This window comes from Bufo bufo, chromosome 8, assembly GCF_905171765.1.
Source record: "Bufo bufo chromosome 8, aBufBuf1.1, whole genome shotgun sequence".
Classification (NCBI taxonomy): domain Eukaryota; kingdom Metazoa; phylum Chordata; class Amphibia; order Anura; family Bufonidae; genus Bufo; species Bufo bufo.
In genome coordinates this window covers 54,028,045-54,054,380 of record NC_053396.1, presented here as the reverse complement: position 1 = coordinate 54,054,380, position 26,336 = coordinate 54,028,045, and the positions used below count along the sequence as shown (strand labels likewise).

Here is a 26,336-nt window from a genome sequence, read left to right as displayed (position 1 = left end):
CGATTCTGTAATTTTCAGAAACACCCCATATGTGGCCGTAAACTACTGTACGGGCACACAGTAGGGCGTAGAGGGAAAGGTGCGTCGTATGGTTTTTGGAAGGCAGATTTTGCTGGACTGGTTTATTTACACCATGTCCCATTTGAAGCCCCCCTGATGCACCCCTAGAGTAGAAACTCCATGAAAGTGACCCCATCTAAGAAACTACACCCCTAAAGGTATTCAAACTGATTTTGCAAACTTTGTTAACCCTTTAGGTGTTGCACAAGAGTTATTGGCAAATAGAGATGAAATTTGAGAATTTCAATTTTTTGGCAAATATTCAATTTTAATCCATTTTTTCCAGTAACAAAGCAAGGGTTAACAGCCAAACAAAATGCTATATTTATTGCCCCGATTCTGTAGTTTGCAGAAACACCCCATATGTGGCCGTAAAAGTACTGTACGGGCACATAGTAGGGCGTAGAGAGAAAGGTGCGCCGTATGGTTTTTGGAAGGCAGATTTTGCTGGACTATTTTTTTTGACACCATGTCCCATTTGAAGCCCCCCTGATGCACCCCTAGAGTAGAAACTCCATAAAAGTGACCCCATCTAAGAAACTACACCCCTCAAGGTATTCAAAACTGATTTTACAAACTTTGTTAACCCTTTAGGTGTTGCACAAGATTTAATGGAAAATAGAGATACAATTTCAAAATGTCACTTTTTTGGCAGATTTTCAATTTTAATAATATTTTTCCAGTTACAAAGCAAGGGTTAACAGCCAAACAAAACTCAATATTTATGGCTCTGATTCTGTAGTTTACAGAAACACCCCATATGTAGTTGTAAACTGCTGTACGGGCACACGACAGGGTGCAGAAGGAAAGGAATGCCATACGGTTTTGGATGGCAGATTTTGCTGGACCAGTTTTGTGACACCATGTCCCATTTGAAGCCCCCCTGATGCACCCCTAGAGTAGAAACTCCAAAAAAGTGACCCTATTTTAGAAACTACGGGATAGGGTGGCAGTATTGTTGTTACTTGTTTAGGGTACATATGATTTTTGGTTGCTCTATATTACACTTTTTGTGAGGCAAGGTAACAAGAAATAGCTGTTTTGGCACCGTTTTTATTTGTTTTTATATTCAACATTCTTCTGACAGGTTAGATCATGTAATATTTTTATAGAGCAGGTTGTCACGGACGCGGCGATACCTAATATGTATACTATTTTTTTATTTATGTAAGTTTTACACAATGATTTCATTTTTGAAACAAAATAAATCATGTTTTAGTGTCTCCATAGTCCGAGAGCCATAGTTTTTTCAGTTTTTGGGGAAATATCTTGAGTAGGGTATGATTTTTGCGGGATGAGATGACGGTTTGATTGGCACTATTTTGGGGTTCATATGACTTTTTGATCGCTTGCTATTACACTTTTTGTGATGTAAGGTGACCAAAAATAGCTTTTTTTACACCGTTTTTTTTTACGGTATGCATCTGAGGGGTTAGATCATGTGATATTTTTATAGAGCAGTTTATTACGAACGCGGCGATACCTAATATGTATACTTTTTGTTTTATTTATGTAAGTTTTACACAATTATTTCATTTTTGAAACCAAAAAAAATCATGTTTTAGTTTCTCCATATTCTGAGAGCCATAGTTTTTTTGAGTTTTTGGGTGATTATCTTAGGTAGGGTCTCATTTTTTGCAGGATGAGGTTACGGTTTTATTGGTACTATTTTGACGTACATACGACTTTTTTGATCACTTTTATTACCTTTTTTGGGAAGTAAGGTGGGCAAACTTTCAATTTCATCAGAGTTTATTTATATTTTTTTTATGGCGTTCACCGTGCAGGTAAAGTAACATGACCGTTTTATAGATCAGGTCGTTACGGACGCGGTGATATCAAACATGTGTAGGGAATTTAATTTTTTTCAGTTTTAATCAGTGATAAATGTGTTTTTTGCTTTTTACTTTTTTTTCACTTTTTTTAAACATTTTTTTTGACCCAGACCCACTTGGTTCTTGAAGATCCAGTGGGTCTGATGTCTGTATAATACAGTACAATACACTATATAGTGTACTGTACTGTATTTTCCCTTTACAAAGTCTGATTAGACTTCTGCCTTTAGCAGAAGTCTAATCAGCACCATGGACAGCCTCTAAACAGCACCATGGACAGCCGGACGCCTGTGAAGGCGTCCGGTTGCCATGGTACCTATCACTCGCTGCCACAGCAGAGCAGTGGGTGATGGGGAGGTAGGGGGGCCCCCTCCCTTTCCCATCGGGAGCTGAAAAGGCACAGCAGCCCCCGATGGGAGAGGGAGGGAGCTCCCTCCTTTTTAACCTTTTCCATACAGAGGTCCCTATGGACCGCGGCATGGAAGGGGTTAAACGCATGGCATCTGTGCCAGCACAGATGTCAGGCGTTTCAAGCAGAGTGTCAGCAATGTGCTGACACTCTGCAAACCGCTCGGCTATCCTGAGAGAGGGGGCGGGCGGATGATCGCATGCCTGCCCGCCCCCCAAGCACCACCCACCGCACTCCCCGCACCCCCCACCCCCCTGCCGGCAGATAACAAAGAGGGCAGCAGGGGGGGGTTAAACACTAAAATACAGGTTATTTGAAGTTTCTGATCACCGCGGTCACAGACCGCGGGGATCAGAAACTTCCGAAACCGCAGCAAACCGCAGGTCTGAATTGACCTGCGGTTTGCTGCGATCGCCGACATGGGGGGTCACAGGACCCCCCGGCGCATTTAGCCACGGTGCCTGCTCAATGATTTGAGCAGGAACCGGGTCCCGATCACCACCCGCCGGGCGGCGGTGATCGGAACTATACATGACGTACCGGTACGTCATGGGTCCTTAAGGACTCGGGAACCATGCTGTACCGGTACGTCATGGGTCCCTAAGGGGTTAAAGCACAAGTGGACAGTCTGTCCCTTTAAGAAATCCAGATCGGATCTTGGTGGGTCCCCCCAACATAAGGGTATAAAAGGAGGGTGGATGAGACTCTCAGTATGGCCAATGAGGAAGAGGACCCCACCACTACCCGAATATACTAACTGCGATATTTACAAAAGACCACAACATTAAGAAAGAGATTTATTCATTCGAAATCTAATACTCAAGTTTTGATTGCCACCCCCTTGCAACACCACGTGATAAGAATCTTAAGCTCCGCCACACAAGTCACAAGACAGAGCATCACCGCGAAAATTCAAACTATATGGCTGCTGCATAAAAATTTGAGACATATCGAACATACAGAAATACGAAGGAGGGTGAGTCTTCATATACCACGAGGGTTACCTCTGGTGGAGATGCTGAAGCAACCATACAGTGAGTACAACTTTATCAATACTTGCAAGTAAATCCAGTTATAGATAACTTAAAGGATAACTGTCATATATTTTTTTTTAGGGAGTATTGGATTGTGGTGATTAATATCACCTTGGTGGCCCTATTTCAACTTTTCACTGTGTATTCAATTACCCCTTAATTGCACATTTTTGTTCCCTGTACTGCCTACTTTTACCTGTGCTTAAAATAGGTTTGCTAGGCATGGTCCGTCTATCTGTTGATAGACGGAGCACGCAGAAGCAGGCTGCGTGCAAGGTCACATTACTGACAGCCAGGGACTGTAAGTAAATGATTAAAGCCAGGTCCTCCCCAGCAGCTGATAACAGTGCCTGGGCTGTGTGCACTTCTTCCTGTCCCTGCACTTGGCAGACGCTCCCTCACTCAGCAGAGCTGGAGAATGCAGAGTTGAAGCAGCGCACAACATGGAAGGGAGATCTGCTATCTGCTCAGTGTATAAATGAAAACAACATGTGGTAAGAGGACCCCTTTGTGCTGCAGGATATTAACCCATTAGGGGGGAGGGCTCTGGTTACTGACACTTTTTGGGGGCTATTGTTACTGGCTAGTGAGGGCAGGCGGGATTAGCCTCAGGGTGAGGGCAATGGCGGCCATCTTAACTGAATAGTGAAATTGCAGTTTTATGTAGACTGGTTGCTAAGGGCTGAATCTTATTAAATATGGGGTAAGTCGGTCTAATAGTAACTGATTCTGGAATATCATGTTATTAGTAACTACATATATGAAAATTTAAATTAGGGTCTAAATGTGACAGTTATCCTTTAAAGGATCGTCGTTTCTTCACAAAGGACTGTCGTCTTTACATTTGAATATTTTAAAGAATGTTCGTATTCTAATCAACAGCTCGAATATATAATACTTCGAATATTTTCAATTTTTTGGACATATCAATACTTTGATTTTTCTATCAAGTTTTATTTACCGATTTATCTATTATATTGCAAGGATTATTTATTGGACCAGAACTATTGACCTATCCACCTACTTAGGATTCCAAGTCTCTATTTTTTCTATTTTTCTATTGTTTACAATTGTATATGTATTAATCTTAAGTGTTTTATTTGCTTATGTCTTATCGATGATTTTTTATATATTAGCTAACTATCGATTTTTCTAATTTATTCGAATACATTTTATTCTTATAAGTACTTGGTTTTAGATGTGTTTTGGATGGTGAGTGCTGGTTTAATCACTTATTTATTGATCAAATTGTGATCAGAGGTGCGATACAACGGATGTTGTGGAAGTACCATTCTACTACAGGTCATCAGCTCAAAGGGTGACATCTTAGTAGCAGCACTTGGAGTGGCTCTAATAGCCATGAGCACTAAAGGCAACTTCATGTCCCAGTCTTTACCTGATTCTTTAACATACTTCTTAAGGATGTTGACAATTGACTGGTTATAGCGCTCTACTGATCCACTAGATGCTGGACGATGAGTAATGTGTAATTTCCATTTGACACCCAAAATCCTCCACATCTTAGTCATTACCTCACTTATGAATTGCGGTCCACTATCCGTATCAATTCTTAATGGTAGCCCAAATCTGGAAAATACATGGTTAATAAGCAAAGTGGCGCATGTATCGGCTGTGTTATTACGAGCCGGTAAACATTCTACCTACTTGGGAAACACACAAGTGACTGTTAACATGTATTTGTTTCCCCTGGATGACTTTGTGACAGGACCTATAAAATCAATTCCATGGCAATAGAAGCCATTTTTCTGAAGTGGGGCACGATGTGTGGGACCTTGAGGTTAGAACTGAGCACAAACCAGACAACCTTGACAGTAAGTTTGAACATCTTTCAACATATGAGGCCAATACTTATAATCACGTAGTGATTCATAGATAATCTTCTCACTATGGTGACCTGCTGTAGGTTTATCATGAGCATGTTGAAACATTAGGCCTCTAAATGTAGTGGGAACTACTCACTGTTGAATACCATTCTTTGAGGTTCTCATCAGTAAACCATCTCTAATACTGAATTGAGATTTAGTTTTCACTAGTAATCAGAGGTCTTCTTTTTTGGCATAATCCTCCTTCGATATGGGATTGTTACTAGAATCTTCAATGTATTTATATAAGATACCAAGTATAGGATCTTCCTTTTGATAAAATCACAAACAGATCGCCCCTCCTCCTTGCCATTTGGCATTTGAAGGGTTAAATAATTTTCAGGCATAAAGACACAGGTTATTTTGTTCACTTTTGCATATTGGTAAATCATCGGCACTTTTAACTGTTTCTCCCTATTTATAATTGAGGAGGGCTTTCTACAGGAGTAGCTGCCCCTAAAAAATGATTTTTGGGGTTTAGCAGTGAGAGCGTTGGATAATTTTTCTATTTGTTGTACCAACACCCCAAATTGGCTCTGGATCTGGTCCATTCGATCATGTAAATTAGCTCTATTTTTCCTATGAACCTTCGGGGATTGATTTTAGGAATTAGATTCTTGAAACTTACCAGAAGTCCAGAGGCCTGGAATTATTAACAACTTCAGCATAACTCCTTCTGGGAGCCTCAAACTGTCCCTGATCATTTTTTATGTGAGTCGCAGCTGTCTCGTCATTTGGTTTTTTAAATCTCCTATCCTGAGACTCCTTGCTATTTTGTAAAGTGGCATACAGAGTTGTACTTTTTGTCAGTAGCCAATCCAGAGTTTTTCTGGGATGATAGTCCTGGGCCATAATAAATTTTATTTGGCAAAGCATCATAAAACAGCTGGATGAATTCCTGGCTTTCAAAATTGGAATCTTTCTCAGCCAGGCTATTGGCATAGGTAACATATAAGGTATAAAGGCAACCAATAAAATAATTTTAAAATGCAATGGGTAGCTTATCAGTAGTGATGAGCGGCAGGGGCAATATTCAAATTCGCAATATTTCGCGAATATATGGTAGAATATTCATCATATATTCGTGAATATTCGTATTCAAGATATTCGTTTTATTGCGAAAAATCTGTAATAAAAAAATAGCATAATGCAAATTTTTATGCAAAAATAAGTGTTGGTCAAAAACGAGTATATAGCACTACAGAATATACTGCTATATATTCATTTTTAGAATATTCATAATTTTTTCCATCTGAACAAATGATTCCTCCCTGCTTAAAATGCTTGTGGGTCAATGAGTCATTGGCCCACAAGCAAGAAGCAGGGAGGAATCATGACTTTAGATGTTGAAAAAAGACGAATATTCTAAAAAACAATAGCGAATATATTAGTTTAGAAATTTTTTTTTATATTCGTTTTTTTTTTTCTCTCCAAACAGTACAGTTAAACTCCTTTGGCATACTCCTCCCCACAAGCGTCTCCGTCACCATGGGAACGCCTGGTGGTTAGAATATACCATCGGATCTGAGTTAGATCGTGAAAACTCAAATCCGATGGTATATTCTAACACAAAGGCATTCCCATGGTAATGGGGACGCTTGAAGTTAGAGTATGCCAACAGGCGCATACATACTGGCCCCCTGCTGCCTGGTGGCACCTGAGGGGTTAATTGTGCGGATCACAGCACCCTGTCAGAGGTCGGGTGCCGCCAGGCAACAGTGCGCCCCCCCCCCCACTATTGAAATCATTCTTGGGCAGTGTGCCTTAACCCCCCCTCACCAGTATTACAATCATTGGTGGCCGCTGCGGATCCCCCCCCCCCCCTCCGTATTAAACATCATTGCTGGCAGTGCGCTGACAATCCCTTCCCCCCCGTATTAATCATTGCAGGCAGTGCGCCCTCAATCCCCCCTCCCTCCCCAGTATTAATCATTGCTGGCAGTGCGCATTAGTGGCAGCGGCAGTTCCGATCGGAGTCCCAGTGTAATGCTGGGGCTCCGATCGGTTACCATGGTAACCAGGACGCTACTGAAGTCCTGGCTGCCATGGTCAGTTAGTCAGCATTGTACTTACCTGTGCTGGGACCGCCGGGTGCTCCTTCTTCTCAAACTCACAGGTCTGTGCGGCGTATGCTTATAGCAATGCGCCACACAGACCTGTGAGTTTGAGAAGAAGGAGCGCCCGGCGGCCCAAGCACAGATAAGTACAATGCTGACTAACTGACCATGGCAGCCAGGACTTCAGTAGCGTCCTGGTTGCCATGGTAACCGATCGGAGCCCCAGCATTACACTGGGACTCTGATCGGAACTGCCGCTGCCACCAATGATGGGGGGGGGATTAATACTGCCAGCAATGATTAATACTGGGGAGGGAGGGGGGATTGAGGGCGCACTGCCAGCAATGATTGTAATACTGGTGAGTGGGGTGTTAGGGCGCACTGCCCATGAATGATTTTAATAGTAGGGGGGTAGGGGGGCGCATTATGTAAGCCATGTACCGGGGTGGGCTCCCCAGGATACAGTGATGTCACGAACGAGGAAAGCAAACCCAACACCAGCTTTTGCCAAAACAGAATTTTACTTAAATGTGGCAATAAACACAGCCACAAATGCTGAGAAGATATAATCAATTTACATACACCCAGCCCGAAGGCTGAGACCCTTCTGCCACACAGTATGGCACTCTCTGATGGATGCAGCAGGAAAGAGCAGTAATTTACCTACTGGCGGGCACAACTAAACTGCCACAAATTACCCTAAAAGAACAAGAATCACTGTATGGGTGTGTGATACGGGATAGCCTGCGGTGCGGCACAACAGCTTACAATCTTACACAGATCTACAGTATTCCCCCTCCCATAACTGGTCCTGTAGCATGTGCCTGAGTATTCCTCATGAGCCAAGAAACACCAGCCTGGCTTGAGTTCGTGAATTTTATCAGCTTCCCAATGTGAAATGAACAGGAGTAACACTTGTGGCCTGACACAAACAGAAACCCTAACTAATTAACTACAGGCCTGGTCTCAGTCTCTAGGCGCCAACACTGTGATGAGGTGCGTGCACTATCTTACCGACCCGGGTCTGCTTGGCATCTGCTGGTGACTCTGAACAGAACAAACGTCTCTCCAACAAGCATGTGGTACCACAGTGTATGTTGCTTTGTTTCTCTACTCTCATCAGCGTTCCTGGCACAATCTTCCTTCCTCTGGACAGGATAAGGGTCTTGGACACGATCAGCTTCACTCAGCTGCAGCTCTGGTATCTGAGGGTTGCTCTCACATTTGGATGCTTTCAGACTCTCTGCTCACACAGCTCCTTAGCTTCACCTCCCTCTAAGATGGCCACTCTGTCTTTTTTTCTTCCTCTCCAGACCTTGTGTAAAACCCCACTTCTTTTATGAATATGGAGATATATGTGCAGTCTGTAGCTCTGTTAAGGAAGCAGCGGCATCTTGTGGCCAAACAGCAGAATGCCAGTCCAGAACATTTAATTTAATCACACAAACAGTGTTCAGACAAGGAGAGCTGTTTCCCAATCTCACATGCCACCTCACTAGAGGTTGTCATCCTCGGCAACCCTCCCCATACAAACTCGTCCTGGGCATAACACTGTGGGGGCACTCGGGCCTCGTTGACCTTCGTAGAGTGACAGGCTCAGAAGCACTGCGGACGTCAGGCAGGCTCAACACTGTCCCTGGGTGCCAAACTTGCCACGGCTGGAGCCTCTGCGGGTACTGGGGCAGGGACAACCCACCATTCCTCCTCCTCTAAGTGGATTTTCTCTGTACTCTGAGCAGGAGGAGGCATCTTTTCCACGCACACTGGCTCATCAAAATTACAATGCCTCAACATATTAGGTGCAAGTTTCATGAGGCCCCCCCAGTCCCTATTGGCTCTACCTCATAGACCGGGATGGCAGGGTCTACCCTCCTCTTCACCAAGTATAGGACCACCTCCCATCACCCATCCAACTTCCCAGACAGCCGCTTGGCTTTGACCATCACTCGCTCTCATCTGGATGTGGTGCTCTTGCACCCATGTGGTGGTATTTCTCGGTGTTGACTCTATTGGATCGGGCATGTGTATATCTTCAAGATCCCATCTGGCTCTCCCAAACATGAGCATATGTGAAGAGTATCCGGTGGTACTGTGTACCTTGTTGTTATAGGCCCACATCAGTTCAGGTAGGTACTCGGGCCACCAAGCCTTTTGGCTGTCCTCCAGAGTCCGCAGCATCTGGAGGAAGGTGCGGTTGAATCGCTCGCATGTCCCGTTTCCCTGGGGGTAATATAGGGTGGTGTGGGAATGTTCGATCCCATACAGTTGGTACAACTCTTTCATTAGAGTACCCTGGAAACATGCCACCTGGTCCGAATGCATCCTCCGTGGACACCCGAACACCTGTATAAAGAGTTTGCAGACCGCTCCAGTGGCCAACTCTGCCATCTGGTCTCTGCTGGGTACAGCCACCGCACACTTTGTGAAATGATCTGTCATGACTAAACAGTATGAGTGTCCCGAGCTAGAGTACCCAATCTGTATGTAATTGATCATAAGGAGCTCTAGGGGCGCTAAGGTCCGGATGGCCTGGACAGGAGCTCGCTGTTCAGTACTCTTACCCAGCCCGCAGGGCCGACACTTAAGACATGCCTCGGCCACCATGTTTGCCAAATATGGACAGTACACCAGCTGTTAGAGTCACTTGAACATTTTATCGCTCCCAAAATGGGCACCCCTCTCATGGGCTTCCCGGGCAGCCTCCGATCCCAATGACATGGGGATGACAATCTGTCGCCGATACTGCAACTCTGATTGCAAGTATATGGTCGAACACAGGAGGACCTGGGTAACAGTCAGCTTCTCCCACTGCCTCAACAACTTTTGGCCCTCTGGAGTCAGATGGTAGATAGTCCCGCTCTTCTGGCCAGATCTTGGTCCGGACCTATTCTTTCACTTTCCACAGATCTGGGTAGCCATTGTGGACCTTCTCCCAATCAGCCAACGTCTTTCCCAGCACCACTGGCATTCCGGACGCCACCCCACTTAAATGTGCCATGTCCTGGAACATGGGTAATCGACCAAGGTCAGGAGTTTCAGTGTCCTCTAGCTCCTCATCGGCACTCTGAGCTAACAGGCCTACAGGGACTGGGGAGAGTAAGTCGGCATTGGGAGAGTGAGTCGGAACTTGATGTGGTAAGGCGAGCCAACCACCTCTGCTCAAGCGCACCGAGCTTGGAATTCTCCAGATGTGCTAACGGGTTGTTGTCTGTCATCACGATTACCTGTGCACCTGTCAGGTACTCCGTGAACCTTTCGGTCATGGCCCACACCAGTGCCAGTAGTTACAATTTAAGGAGCTATAGTTGTCAGGGTTGCGCTCTGACTCCCTCAGAGACCGGCTGCCATAGGCAATGACTCTCTCACGTCCATCCTGGACTTGGGATAACATGGCCCCCAGACCATGCAGCCTTCCATCAGTGTACAGCAGGAATGGGGTGTCGAACCGCGCAATAGCCAGAATCGGGGCACTGGTCAGTGCCTCCTTCACTGCTTCAAAGGCCTCTTGCTGCCCGGGTCCCCACTCGATGGGACGATTCTTCGTGTCCCCCACAGTGCCCCTTAATAACTTGTTTAACGGGCCCACCAAATTAGCAAATTTGGGTATAAACCTCCTGTAGTAGCCGGCCAGTTCCACGAACGCCCCTACCTCTCATAGTGTGCTTCTGGACGGCGTCCACCTTGCTGGAGGCCGGCTTTACCCCCTCCTGGGTGATCACATGTCTATCTGCTGTCGAAACTTCTTGGGCTTGATCTTGAGCCCATGGTCTCGCAGCTGTCTTAGGACCTGTCACAGCTTCTGGAGGCGATCTTCAAAGGAGGCCCCAAACACTACTAGGTCATCCAGGTATATCAATACTGACTCAAAGTTGAGATATCCCAGACAGTGCTCCATCAACCGCTGGAATGTTCCCGGGGCATTGGAAAGGCCGAATGGCATCTGGTTGAACTCGTAGAATCCCATAGGTAGGATGAAGGCCATCTTCGCTTTGTCCTTCATGGCCACCAGTACCAGCCAATACCCACTGGTCAGGTTAAGAGTCGAAAATAACTTCACATGACTCAGGGCGGACAACGACTCCTCAATGCGCGGAAGGGGGTAGGCATCTCGGACGGTCTGGGCATTCAGCTTTCAATAATCCACACAGAACCGGAGACTCACATCTTTCTTCCGCATCAAGACTACTGGAGCAGCCCTAGGACTTTGACTCTCCTGGATCACCTGGTTTTCCAAAATGCTGGCCACCACATCCTTCACCTCCTGGTACATTTTAGGTGGGATTTGCCGGTAACATTCCCTGATCGGTGCAACATCGACGGTGGGGATCTCGTGTTTGATGGCGGAAGCACACCCAAAATCCTCATCATGTCTCGAGAATGCCTCCTGAAATTCCCAAAGGGTGTCTTCCAGCAGCTTCTGTTGTCCTGGAGTCAGGGTCTTGCAGTCCACCCCCCAGCTGGGCCATGATCACTCGACCGCTCCATTTTGCTGTCGGGGTCACCCTTTGATGGGCCTCTACAACTTAAGTCCAGGCTGACCTCCTATCTGGCTGTAGCGTGAAGCTCCTTTGTTGAAGAATATCCTCTTCGGACACATAAACTTTAGAAAGCAAGGTATTCCCAGGAACGGTTATCTCGCAGTCTTCAACATTGAGGCAGCGTACGGTCACACATCCATCCTTTACCATAGCGAGTCTACGTTTCCTTTTGGTAAGCGGGATCGATCAGGACCTCCAATCTATTCAGTTGTCGTCCAGCCCCCATCGCGAGCATCAATATTTGTTCTTGTCGAGGTGGGATCTTAACCGGGGTCCTCCGCGGCACCGTCACGTGTCCAATGTGCCGACCGTACATGTTGCTCTTTTGCAGACTACAGCTTCTCACCATCTGCTGTAGAACCTTCTGGGTCGGCCGGTGTGTGGTGACCCATTGCCAATACTTCGGCCCTTCTTTGGCATAGAGTGATCTAGGTCTCTCAGCATGTTCATACCTATCATCACGTCCATCCCTCTCTGGGACGAATGGTCCACCAGCGCGACCCCCTTCTTGCCGATGTCTTGCCCAAACAGCCGGATGCGCATCCAAACTATCCCTCGGACATCCATCTCTCTGTTATTGGCAGCTGTCAGTCTGACTCTCCCATCTTCCAGCTCCATCATATGTCCAAAGTGTCTTTTCGAAGAACTCCAGAGGCATAAGGGTGCACTCCGACCCTGTATCGACTAGGCAGCGTACCTTCTGGCCTTCCAACTTGGCTTCCATAACAGGGCTGCTGGCATACAGGTCGTTTTCCTCACGCATAGGGATTAGCTTCTGATGTACCACCACAGGACGCCCGGCTACTGCGGCGGTCGGAAGTTTAACGTTGGCTCAGACCTAATCTGTTTGGGGCACTCTCTGGCCATATAGCCATACTGTCGACAAGCCCAGCAGAGGAGCCCCAGCACCTGAGTCATCCTGGGTGGAATGGTGCGGGGGGCTGGTGTCATTTCTGGAGGCCGGGATGATCCTGCTTTCATCTGGGACACTTCCAGCCGAAGTCCTCTCAATTCTGTCTGCAGGGCCTGGATCATATCCTTTAAAGACTGATTCTTCAGATGCAGGCCGACCTCCTGTAGCATGGGTGCTACTCTCTACTCTCGCGGCCACAGACATGTACTCTTCCTCTCTCTCTACGGCGGCTGGGTAGACGCTGTAGAATGTCATGTCGGGCGTCGTCTGGGTCATCTCTTGCAATTTGTCCTGTAAGTATTTGTTGGAGAGCCCTACTATGAACTGACCTCGTAGAAGCCGGTCCACCTCCTGGAAAGCTCCCATGGCCTCTGGATCTCGCCGCTGTATTTCATTTAGTGTCTCCTGTAGGGCATTGGAATACTGCATCAGGGTATCGCCCTCTCACTGTGGTCTGTTGAAGAAGTGAGTCCGCAGTTGGACTACTTTAGCACCATCCCGGGCTCTCTTCAGCAGGAAGAATATTTTCTCTAGGGAGTCTCTCTCGGATTCGGGCCTTACCCTCACTGTTCGTCTGACGTCACCCTCTAGAGCCCCCAAGGCAACCTCTGCCCTCAGCTCAGGGGTCAGGTTACACATTCTAACCGCACTTCGCATCCTTTCAGTCTAGGCCTGCAACATCATATTTTTGCCATCAAATTTTGGCAGATGACGCAACAGCGCCCCCACAGGGATGTATCCTACTGGTACAGGCATGGCGGGGGGCAAGCTGTATCAGCGGTGTTGGGGCAAGTTGGTCTTGCACTGGTGCACCCTGAGCTGGGTCCTGGACCGGCACCATTGGCGCCTGGGGAAGATCTCCCACCGCATTCCCGTCCATAACGGTCGCTGTATTCTTCCGATTACGGCAAGTTGTAAGCCGTGTACAGGGATGGGCTGTACAGGAATGCTCGGGTTGCCAGGTGTTTTTTGTCTCTACAGAACTTTAAATTTTCAGTGGAACATAGGGCAGGCAGGTTACAGGGTAATGCAGATGCCCTGTCCCAGATACACTGTCTGGTTGGTGTTCACCCCCTCAGGGTTGAACAAACGGGTTAGGTATGTAGGAAAGCGCAAGGAGCCGTCATTGACGGAAGATATGTTTCACTGAGGTTCCTAGGCTCGGTGAGGTAAGAGCCAGTCATTTTAAGTGTCAGTGGCAGCTAGTGCTGACTGTCACTTATGATTATTTAGTGTGGCTGTAAAGCTGATCCGAGCCGGCTCTTACTGGGAGCAGCCAAAGTGCAGGGTGGGTGGCTGTTCCCCACGTTCCAGGCCGTGTTTTGGTTTGGGATAAAAACCCAGCCAGCAGTCTCAGCTGGGTGAATTATCCTCCATCTGATACTGGAGCTGTGTCAGTCTGGGTGTTGGAGCCTGAGAGTTTGGGCCGGGACTAAGTCCTGCTATATATTGTTTGGGAAAAAGCACGTGGACTTCTGTTTCACCTAAGGACTTATGTGCTGCAGCCTGGTGTCAACAAACACCAGACTTAAGGTGACTGTTTTTCCTTGAAACTGCCTTTTTGTTGTCACTTTACTTATGTGTGAATAAAACACTGCACTGTTTAAGTTAAAGACGTTGTCAAAGTCTGTCGACCAGAGCAAGTCCCCAAAATATATATATATACATATACAGTATACCCCCAAATTACATAGTTACATAGTTATTAAGGTTGGAAAAAGACAAAAGTCCATCAAGTCCAACCTGTAATCCTGCTATATCGATCCACGGAACAAATCCCTGGATAGATATCCATCTTCCTTTTAAAAAGGGGTTGGTCCAAAAGGAAAAGGTGTGTAGAACAAGATTTCTATACATTGTCATAAGCCTCAATGTTATTTTGAATTAAAAAGTAATCTAAACCTATTTTGAAGCCAGCTACTGTATTTGCTGTGCCCAGCTTCTGGGACGGAATATTCCAGAGATTAAAAGCCCTTACAGTAAAGAATGCTTGTCGCTTCTTATGACTGAATCTTTTTTTCTCCAGGCGTAGGGAGTGGGCACATGGTTTTTTGAGGGCGTTTAACACAAAATAGCTTTCCTTGATATTTTTTGTATGGCCCATTTACATATTTGTACAGGTTAATCATGTCATCCCTTAGACCAGGGATGCCCAATCTGCGTCCCTCCAGCTGTTGCAAAACTACAACTCCCAGCATGCTCGGACAGCCTACAGCTATCAGGCTACAGCAGAGCATGGTGAGAATTGTAGTTTTACAACAGCTGGAGGGCCGCAGGTTGAGCATCCCTGCCTTAGATGTCCTTTTTCAAGGCTAAACAAATTCAGTTCATTTAATCTTTGCTCATAACTAAGATCTTTCAGGCCCTTTAGGAGTTTAGTTCCTCTCGTCTGTACTTTCTCTAACTCCAGAGCATTCTTTTTATGGACTAGTGCCCAGAACTGAACAGTGTATTCCAGGTGAGGCCGCACCAACGCTTTGTATAGTGGCAATATTACATCCCTGCTCCGAGAGTCCATACCTCTTTTAATACAAGACAAAATTCTGTTGGCCATAGACGCAGCTGACTGGCATTGCATGGTGTTATTTAGTCCATGATCTATTAATACACCCAGATCCTTCTCAACAAGTCACAAAGAAAATACTGCAGTGGTGCAAATTCACTGATGGAGACGGTCGTAGAACTTCAAGTTAGATGTTTTTTTTATTCAAAGGAGGCGCATGCACATATAAACAACGCATTTTGGGGACAAACAGTTCCCCTTCATCAGGTAAGGTAAAAGTACATAGGGGTAGATATTTATAGTGAAAGAAAAGTAAAATAAAACGCCAATGGGAGGGGTTATCACTAGGTGTCATTTAAATGGCAGTATACATACATATCGCAAAAAAAGGGGGTATACATACTAAAATGAATAGAGTAATTAATAGCATGCACAAAGGTGAATTGAATGTGTAAAAACTAGTGTATTAAAATGTTTTTAAATGTTTTTAATGTTTTTCAACACATTGTCAAAACGAATGGAAAGATCATGTGACCACTGGTTGGGTCACATGGTGTATTTTGTTCCTGAAGGGGGCGGGGATGTGCCGGCCTATTCATTACTTATGCAGCTGGGAGAAGGGACACGTGATCGGAAAGGGCGTGGCCACGTGACCCATCTCCATGGTGAGCAGGACGCTATCTCTGTGATGTCAGCATTATGTGCCAGCGTTTACTCGCAGACATGATCGCAGTCTTGCGGTCATGTGGCTTGTTGTCAAGGTAACGGGAACGCTTCTGCTCGTAGTTGCTATTGTTAGCAGTACTCCCAGCGCCGGGCTGTGAGTGGAGAAGTTAAATATATCAAAGCTGGTGTTGGTTATCTGAATGGGGGCATATGATTGGTACCAGAACTAAGAATAAATAATAGAATAACACTGTAAATAAAATCAGAGTGACTTAAAAGACTGATAATAAATATATGGGACAATTAGCCCAAAAAAAGTAAACAACGGAACGGATTTAAATGACAAGATATTAAAATTAGAATTTTTTTATTTTTTAGGAATTTTTAAAAACTGTGGGGCAATTAGCCCTAAGATAAGTAAAATAGGGAGCAATTTTACATCACAGGTAGGTAAAATAGGGAGAAATTTTACATCACAGGTAGGTAAAATAGGGAGAAATTTTACATGACAGCATATTAAAATTAAATAATAATAAAGTAATAATTTAAAAGAAAAATGTTTCAGATGTATGGGGGAGTAGGGGTCCTGCATATAATATACTGTAGGGAAACTCTATTTAACCTTTTGGTGTAAAAGGCCACAAAAATATATAATGGAAGGGAAAAGACGGATTTTTAGGTTTATCTCAAAGGCTTCATTTAGCCCATAAGGACTAAGCTGTTTTATTCCAAAACATTTCCCGACGTCTAATATATTTTTTGTCTTCCTTTAGGTGCGCTGGTATTTGTTCAATAGGTATGACAGTAAAGCCGCACGAACTCCCCTCATGATGAAGCGCTGCATGTCTTGAGACACTATATTTGAGGTATTTTTTCTTTATATTTGACCGGTGCTTATTAACTCTGTTACGTAATGTTTGTATAGTGCGACCGACATACTGTAAATGACACGGGAATTCTAATAAGTAAATTAACAACACAACACAAACATCTTGAATGGCCGCATTTATGGCTGCCTTTAGGAATAGAGGAATCCTGATTTTTTAGTTGGACTATTAGTTGATCTTAATTTGCTAGGTGCAAGGATGTTTTTCAGGCTCCGTGCTCTTCTATAGGTTAGGCGGGGAACCTTTGGAATAATTTGATTCAGTATAGGATCCCTTCTTAGGATTTGCCAATGTTTCTCCAGTATTGTTTTAATGGTATCGTGGTTTTGGTTGTAAGTGGTTAAAAAATTACAGAGAAATAGATTGCTGTCTGCATCCTGTTCTCTTTTCCGTATGGGTGCTAGGCACTCTAATTGTGAGAGTGCTGAATATTTTATTCTAGCGCCCGAGACAATGTTTGTTGGATATCCTTTCTGACTAAACCTAGTGGTGAGTGCATCGCACCGATTGGTAAAGTCCTCATCAGTTGTACAGTTTCGCCGAATTCTCTTCTTAAAGAAAGTCTGTGTCCTAATTTCGTTCTTGTGAGTGTAGATTTCGAGGTCTAGAAACTCAATTTATTATTTGTATTGAGCCACGAGATGAAATTCTCGATGGCTGTTTGGTCTCCATCCCAAATAAAAATCAGGTCATCTATGTATCTTTGAAACAAGACAATGTTTTTGGACCAAAAGGTTGTTTGATAAATGAAGGATTCCTCAAATGCTCCTATAAAGAGGTTGGCAAAACTCGGTGCGAAGCGCATCCCCATTGCAGTCTCTCTTATCTGTTTGTAAATTTGTTTCTGGAATAGAAAAACATTATGTGTGAGGATATGCTCAATGCCTCTAATGATTAAATCTTTTTGTTGTGCAGGCATATCATGATCTTTTTTCAGAAAAGCGGACGTACACTTCAAACCTAATTCATGTGATATATTGGAATACAGGGCCGAAACATCAAGGGTTAGCCAAAAGTAGCTATTCTTCTATTCAATATCTTTCAGTGATGTGGAGTCCCTTAGATAAGATGTTAGTCCTAAGACATATTTCTGGAGGTGGACATCAATATAATGAGATAAATTATGGGTGAGAGCAGAAACTCCAGAAATAATTGGTTTACCGGGTGGATTCTTCTCGTTCTTATGAATTTTGGAAAGGTGGTAGAATGTGGCTAATGTTACATCTTTTACAAGGATATATTCCTTTTCTTTTTTGTTCAGAATTAGTCCAGCCGACTTGATAAGTATTTCAAATTCTTCCCTGTCTTGCCTTGATGGATCATTACTCAGCGGTAGATAATATTTTTTATCAGAAAGTATGTTAAGAGCTTCCTTGATGTAATCCTCCCTATCCTGAATAATGATGCCCCCCTTCCTTGTCTGCATTCCTGATGACAATATTGGTGTTAGATTGAAGGCCTTTCAAAGCAGTTTTCTCAGAGGAATGCAGAGGTTGTATTTACTATTGGGTTCTTTATTGATTTGTCTGAACTCATTAGAAACCACAGAGTAGAATGTATCCAAGAAATTCCCCCTGTGGTGAACGGGATAGAAATTGGATGGGGTTTCAGACCGGACATCGGCAGTGGACTTACTTGTGGAATTTTCAAGGATCTGGAAATGTCTCTTTAATGTTAGTTTTTTAATATAACGATTGAGGTCCAAAAATAGATCAAATTCGATAATTGTATTCGTAGGGCAGAAAGATAGGCCCTTTGATAACAGCAAAATTTCAGGTCTAGTAAGAGTATATGAGGACAAGTTGAAAATGCCCGAGGACTTTGTTAAGTCCCCGGGGTATATTAATTCCGTAGATTTTGGCTTTTCCTTTTTGCTTTTTCCTTTCATCTTGTGGCTCAATACAAATAATTGGGGTATTTCGTTTACAGGTACATATAATTCCTGTAAAATTGAGTTTCTAGAAATCTACACTCACGAGAACGAAATTAGGACACAGACTTTCTTTAAGAAGTTATATAGGAATAGCTATTTGGACTTTTAGAGTACCCACTATAGGAAATGGAAAACTAACATTCCCTTAAGCCAATTTCAGAGAATTCGGCAAAACTGTACAACTGATGAGGACTTTACCAATCAGTGCAATGCACTCACCACTAGGTTTAGTCAGAAAGGATATCCAACAAATATTGTCTCGGGCGTTAGAAAAAAAAGCTTCAGCACTCTCACAATTAGAGTGCCTAGCACCCATACGGAAAAGAGAACAGGATGCAGACAGCAATCTATTTCTCTGTAATTTTTTACCACTTACAACCAAAACCACGATACCATTAAAACAATACTGGAGAAACATTGGCACATCCTAAGAAGGGATCCTATACTGAATCAAATTATTCCAAAGGTTCCCCGCCTAACCTATAGAAGAGCGTGGAGCCTGAAAAACATCCTTGCACCTAGCAAATTAAGATCAATTAATGGTCCAACTAAAAATCAGGATTCCTCTATTCCTAAAGGCAGCCATAAATGTGGCCATTCAAGATGTTTGTGTTGCAGAATGATCTGTCAGAAATCAATCTTTCAAAGCCAGAGCAGTGGTGAATCCTTTCCCATTTTTAGCACTTTGAACTGTGAATCCTCTCACGTAATTTACTTATTAGAATGCCCGTGTCATTTACAGTATGTCGGTCGCACCATACAAACATTACGTAACAGAGTTAATAAGCACCGGTCAAATATTTAAAAAAAATACCTCAAACACAGTGTCTCAAGACATGCAGCGCTTCATCATGAGGGGAGTTCGTGCGGCTTTACTGTCATACCTATTGAACAAACACCAGCACACCTAAAGGAAGACAAAAAATATATTAGACGTCGGAAAATGTTTTGGAATAAAACAGCTTAGTCCTTATGGGCTAAATGAAGCCTTTGAGATAAACCTAAAAATCCGTCTTTTCCCTTCCATAATATATTTTTGTGGCCTTTTACACCAAAAGGTTAAATAGAGTTTCCCTACAGTATATTATATGCAGGACCCCTACTCCCCCATATATCTGAAACATTCTTCTTTTAAATTATTACTTTTTAATTTTTAATTTTAATATCCTGTCATGTAAAATTTCTCCCTATTTTACCTACCTGTGATGTAAAATTGCTCCCTATTTTACTTATCTTAGGGCTAATTGCCCCACAGTTTTTAAAAATTCCTAAAAAATTCAAAAATGCTAATTTTTATATCTTGTCATTTAAATCCGTTCCGTTATTTACTTTTTTGGGGCTAATTGTCCCATATATTTATTATCAGTCTTTTAAGTCACTCTCATTTTATTTACAGTGTTAGGCTACATTCACACGTCCGTGGTGTGTTGCGGACCCGCAAATTGCGGGTCCGCAACACACCAGCCCGGCACCCCCATTGAAATGCCTATTCTTGTCAGCAAGCTGCGGACAAGAATAGGACATGCTCTATCTTTATGCGGAGCTGCGGACCCAAAATCGGGGCCGCGCTCCGCAATTGTGGCTGCAGACAGCACACTGTGTGCTGTCCGCATCCATTCCGTCCCCATAGAGAATGAATGGGTCCGCACCCATTCCGCAAAATTGCGGAAAGGATGCGGACCCATTTTGCGGACGTGTGAATGGAGCCTAATTCTATTATTTATTCTTAGTTCTGGTACCGATCATATGCCCCCATTCAGATAACCAATGCCAGCTTTGATATATTTAACTTCTCTCCTCACAGCCCGGCGCTTGGAGTACTGCTAACAATAGCAACTACGAGCAGAAGCGTTCCCGTTACCTTGACAACAAGCCACATGACCGCAAGACTGCAATCATGTCTGCGAGTAGGCGCTGGCACATAATGCTGACATCACGGAGGTAGCGTCCTGCTCACCATGGAGATGGGTCACGTGGTCACGCCCTTTCCTATCACGTGTCCCTTCTCCCAGCAGCATAAGAAACGAATAGGCTGGCACATCCCCGCCCCCTTCAGGAACGAAATACACCATGTGACCCAACCAGTGGTCACATGATCTTTCCATTCGTTTTGACAATGTGTTGAAAAATATTAAAAACATTTAAAAACATTTTAATACACTCGTTTTTACACATTCAATTCACCTTTGTTCATACTATTACTTACTCTATTCATTTTAGTATGTGTACCCCCTTTTTTTACAATATGTATGTATACTGCCATTTAAATGACACCTCGTGATAACCCCTCCCATGGAGGGCGGTACACAGGTGCATTTTTTGGTGTTTTTTTGTCGTTTTTTTTTTTTTACTTCTCTTTCACAATAAATATCTACCCTTATGTACTTTTACCTTACCTGATGAAGGGGAACTGTTTGTCCGCGAAACGCGTTGTTTATATGTACATGCGCTTCCTTTGAATAAAAGAAACATCTAACTTGAAGTTCTACGACCGTCTCCATCAGTGAATTTGTGCCACTGCAGTATTTTCTTCGTGAGGATTGGACACCCTTTCCAGGAGAGACCTTTCCTGCATCTGCAGTCCTGTGGAATCGGATTACATTCTATGCATCTTCATTAGAGTTGGGCCTATTATTAGCACAACTCAATAAGGTGAGTCTTTCTCCTTTCTTAATATCTCAACTTGCCCAAACATACTACCCTATTGTGCGCCCCTTTTCTCTCTCCCGCATCACCCCACTTGAGGTTTGAGTGGGAGCTAGAGATGTCCTCTCCTACAACAACCTTCTCAACAAGTGACTCTCCCAGTTTTACTCCCCCTAGGACATATGCTGCATGCAGACTATTAGCCCCCAAGTGCATAACTTTACATTTATCTATAGTGAAACTCATTTGCCACCTCAAGTGGAGGCCCAAACAGTATGTTTTTCCAAGTCGGCTTGTACCTTATTAACATCTTCCATAGACTGCACCGTATTACAAAGTTGCTAAAAAGAACAATAATATGTCCCTCATTGGCTTTCAATCAGTAATATGTACCCCCATATTGTGGCACTGAGAAAAGTAAGCTCAACTAGTTATGTCAGTGGGAAAATAAAAAAAATTATGGATCTTGAAGTGCTATGATTAAAAAGCTAAAAAAAAACAATATTCTGAGGCTGAAAAGATGAATTTGCAATATTTGCAGGCAACTATAGGGGGGGCCGCAGAGTCACTTGGCATCCCAGTCTGACACTCTCTATGGGTATTATGGGTAATAATTAACAATTTATACCTATACAATGGAATATCTGACAGCCTACCTTCAGATGTACACATCAGGAATCCTAAGGGCCTTATTAGAACAAACAATTTTCAGGCTCACTTTTAATAGGAACACTATTTCTCAATAATTGGCCTGCATAATTGTGCCTCTGATCAGCCAATAAACAAGCAAATGCTCATTAGTTAGCTCATTTGCATCTTTCAACAGGATAAAAGATGTACAATTATCAGGCAGCACATCTCCCTTTTTAATCAGGAATGTGCTGCTGATAATAGAACTGAATGAGAGAGGAACAACTGAGTTCCTTCAGCATTCACTTTGCATCAGGCTGTATTGTTCATCTGTGCCTATCCCGCTGAAACATCAGGCTGTCTAATCGAATCAACACATATCTTGAAAGAGTTAATAATGAATTGTGAAAAGAGACTAAGGTAATACTATATGTTATAGGTTTCAGCTGTCATTGGTGGTAAAACTCTAAGCAAACTAAATGATATGTATCTTTCATAACTGTAGTTTAATTATTGGCACTGTCTTTTCTATCTGGTTCCCATTCTTTGGTTCAAGCAGTATTTTTAGAATTTTGATAGCATACAGCATCAAAATAATTACATTTATAGTCAGTATAATTTACATTAACAGGATATGTGAACATATAGATATAATTTCCAGCAATGTTAAAATAAAAGGCTAACATGTTTTAGTCACAGAAAATATCTCTTTCTTTCAGGTCTCATTGTACTTGCTGCAATTACTCCAGAGTCGTCCATGGACTCAGGGCATGAAACAAACTCCTCAGAACTCACTGATGGTTCAGAGATGGTGACAGCTATAAAACAGCATCACAACACTGCCTATTTCCTGGCCCATCACCTTAACAAAGAGAGTCTGCTTTCTCGAAAAGATCTCCCATTTAAAATTCAGACGTGTGCAGCTCAGGCTGTCCTCTCCTCTCCTTACTCTTTAGCTCGCTTAGACACTAGCCCTCTGTTAAAGCCTGCAATTTTACAACAGCATTTTACAGGAGCAGATCAGCAACAAAATTTAACAGACGCAATTTCAAATACACTGTTTAACTTCCATAGTGAAGTATCCACGCCTACATCCCCTGAAAAATTTCGGGATGACACTTGTTTGATGACACCCATAAGTTCCACAAAAATCTCACAGAATGTTTCAAAAAAAAATTCTGATCCTTCCTCAGCTATCATAGAAAGCTCTTCTGAAGGAACATCATCATCTCCAGCAGAAAAAAACCACAAGAATAGTTCTATGTTTCAAAAGGACAGAGATATCGAGGAAGGTAGCCTGTGTGATTGTCAATTATCACAAGCAGAGCCTTCTTCAGTAACACTGGGTGAACCAAGCAGTGGGGGACATGATGTACTTAACAATTCCCCAACAGATGATGAGAGGCTCCATGCAAAAGCTTGCTCTGCCAAGACTCCAGAGGAGCAGCTTCAAAGCCAAAAGATAATTGAAAAAAATGAGATAACCAAATCATATGTAGAAAATATAGTTTCACCAAAGCTGGGCAAAAGGAAGCAAGAACCAACTGAAAAAACTCTCAAAACAGAGCAAATCCCTTCTGTCCCCAACAGCTTTGTGCATGCACGAGACAATGCAAAAATAACAACCAAATCAGACACTGACATAGCAACAACCTTAAGAATACCTGAAAAAGTGCCTACTCCAATTCAGCTGGAAGATTGCGATGCACCAGCTAAACCAAGAGCACGAGCCCCCTTCAAGTTGCGGAAACTCTTTTCTGCAACATTCCCTACTCGTATGAGGAGAGAAACAGATGAGCGTCAAGCACAGCTGCTTAAGGTTAAGCAGTATGAAATGGAGTTCCTTGAAGAATTGCTTAAGCCACAGGGAAAAGTAAGTGCGCAACACCATGATGTTCCTGGCTCATTGGTACCTGGGCGCTGCCCATGTCAGGTACGTAGCAGCCCTCTACAAAAAGTACCAGGGATGTCTCGTGAACAAAGGCGTAGCTGTGATTGTAAACGTATTATAAGAGGTATACGTGCCCCACCTAACCCTTTTCTAGAACCGGATTTAAGGAGCAGGTCAAGAGTCTCTGGCTCAGGTCTTACAGGTATTAGACTTGTCCGGTCTTCAAGTCTTGAGTCTCACAAAACAGAAAAAATGTCTCCAGGTATTAACACCTCCACAGCAGATAGTGAGAGCAATATGCATTATACAAAGTTGCCACAAATGTCTAATAGAACTGATGAGAATAAAAAGGAAGCTCCCTACAACCCTCATCCTACTAAATCACAGAAAAAAGACAGTGATTCTTCCATACTTAAAAGCAAGCTGTTAGATACATCAGGGAGCAGGGAGGAACCAAAGACTCCAGTTATTCTTCCACGGCAAGGAGATACTGTTTCTGTGCAAACCAAGTTGCCTGGAGAGGAAGGGTCAATTACAGAGGAAAAATGTTGCTCTTTTCGGCATTGCTTTAATTGCCGTAGATGCTTATCTGCAGATGAAAACAATGATAAGGATGAATTATCTTACTCCATTCCCATGCAGATCCTTCCGGGAATGCATATAAATTCAGATAACACACCTGTTTTAAGTCAGACTCTTCAAGTACTGGATGCTACTGCATGTAGTGGCCCTGAAGATATTCAAACACAAGAGATTGATCTCCGCACTGCCACTTTTGAGGGCAGTCTTGCTAAAGTTAATGCATTACGTGGACGTAGTTATTCCCTACCTGATGGCTTCATATCTGTTCAACTTGACACCAGTGAACTTCTAACTGTTTTGCGCCAGTGCCTAGTGAGCACTGAGACGGGTGCACAGAAGCTTAATTCAGTGCGTCTAGGTCAACACAAACAAGAGCTAACATTGCGATTTAAAGAATTCAGGGCATCTTGCAGAAGAATGGCTGGAGTTGATAAGAATCCAGAGCACATGCTGATTGCAGTGACGTCTAGCTTCCAGGTCCTTTGTGGTTTGATTGAGACTTTTGTAAAACTGGTCTTTGTGATCCAATCAGACAGTCAACGTCAGGAACTGTTAAGCAAAGTAGAAGAAGTAGTGAGAAATTATACATTCTTGCTTAGAGCAGCAGAGGAATCCAGTGCTCGGACAATTGGGCATAGTCACACTGTAGTAGGCCAGTTAGCCAAGCAAACTGCTACAGTGGCTACAGCAGTTAGCACCTTTTCCCGTTCGCTAAAAACTCTAATGAATAAGTAGTGTTGGTGACTGAAAAACAAGAAAAATATCCATTTGGAAACTACCAGCCTTAATATGCATATGGGAAAAATCATTGGATGATAGATTATGAAGTCCTTATAACTGCATATTATTGATAAAGTTCATCAAAGTTAATTGATGAATAGTATTATGTGTTACTATGCTATACCAAGACATCTGATTATAAAACTGCAAAAACAGTATTGCCTCTATGTACATAGCTACCATTCCACTGTGATTTTCTTAGTTCCACACCTATTCCTTTCCAATAATTAGGGATTTATGTATGTAAAATCCCAAAATAATAAGGAAAGTAGGTGGAAAATGCATATTTTCCCCTTAGAGCATAAGCATAGGCCAAAAAATATATATACAGTATATATAATCTAGTATACATTAGATAAAATATATAATATATCTAATATATAACAGAAGTGTTTTAAATTAATCAGTCTATTTTTCTACAAAAATATAAACACAACACTTTCGGTTTTGCTCCCATTTTGCATGAGCTGAACTCAAAGTTCTGAAACATTTTCTACATACACAAAAGACCCATTACTCTCAAATATTGTTCACAAATCTGTCTAAGTCTGTGTTAGTGAGCACTTCTCCTTTGCCGATATAATCCATCCCACCTCGTAGGTGTGGCATATCAAGGTGCTGATTAGACAGCATGAATATTGCACAGGTGTGCCTTAGACTGCCCACAATCAAAGGACACTCTGGGTGACATGTCCGGTGAGTATGCTGGCCATGCAAGAACTGGGATGTTTTCAGCTTCCAGGAATTGTGTACAGATCCTTGCAATATGGGGCCGTGCATTATCATGCTGCAACATGAGATGATGGTCGTGGATGAATGGCACAACAATGGGCCTCAGGATCTCGTCACGGTAACTCTGTGCTAGGTTGTATTTCTGTACTAGTTAATTGACATACAATCCTTAATACAGATGTTTACAGAGTGATATATTTGAAACTGTCCATTTTACTGCTGACTGTTGCCACATTATGGAGATATAAAGGATGCATCACTAATGTATGGCCACCTTTACAATCAATAAAGAAACTCTGCGGCACTTCCGTGAATGTACGTTTATTCACTCGGTATCATGCAACGTTTCAGTCCTCT

At 43.2% G+C, this 26,336-nt stretch overlaps 1 protein-coding gene across 1 annotated transcript in view; it reads left to right on the top strand.

Moving 5' to 3' along the window:
• Nucleotides 1-25,202, top strand: part of FRMPD3 (FERM and PDZ domain containing 3) — a 634,362-nt gene extending 609,160 nt beyond the window's left edge. Inside the window, exon 13 of the mRNA XM_040406286.1 lies at nt 22,714-25,202. Coding sequence (XP_040262220.1) covers nt 22,714-25,202 — 2,489 coding nt within the window. The remainder of the gene's footprint in view (nt 1-22,713) is intronic.
• Nucleotides 25,203-26,336: the final 1,134 nt, after the last annotated feature.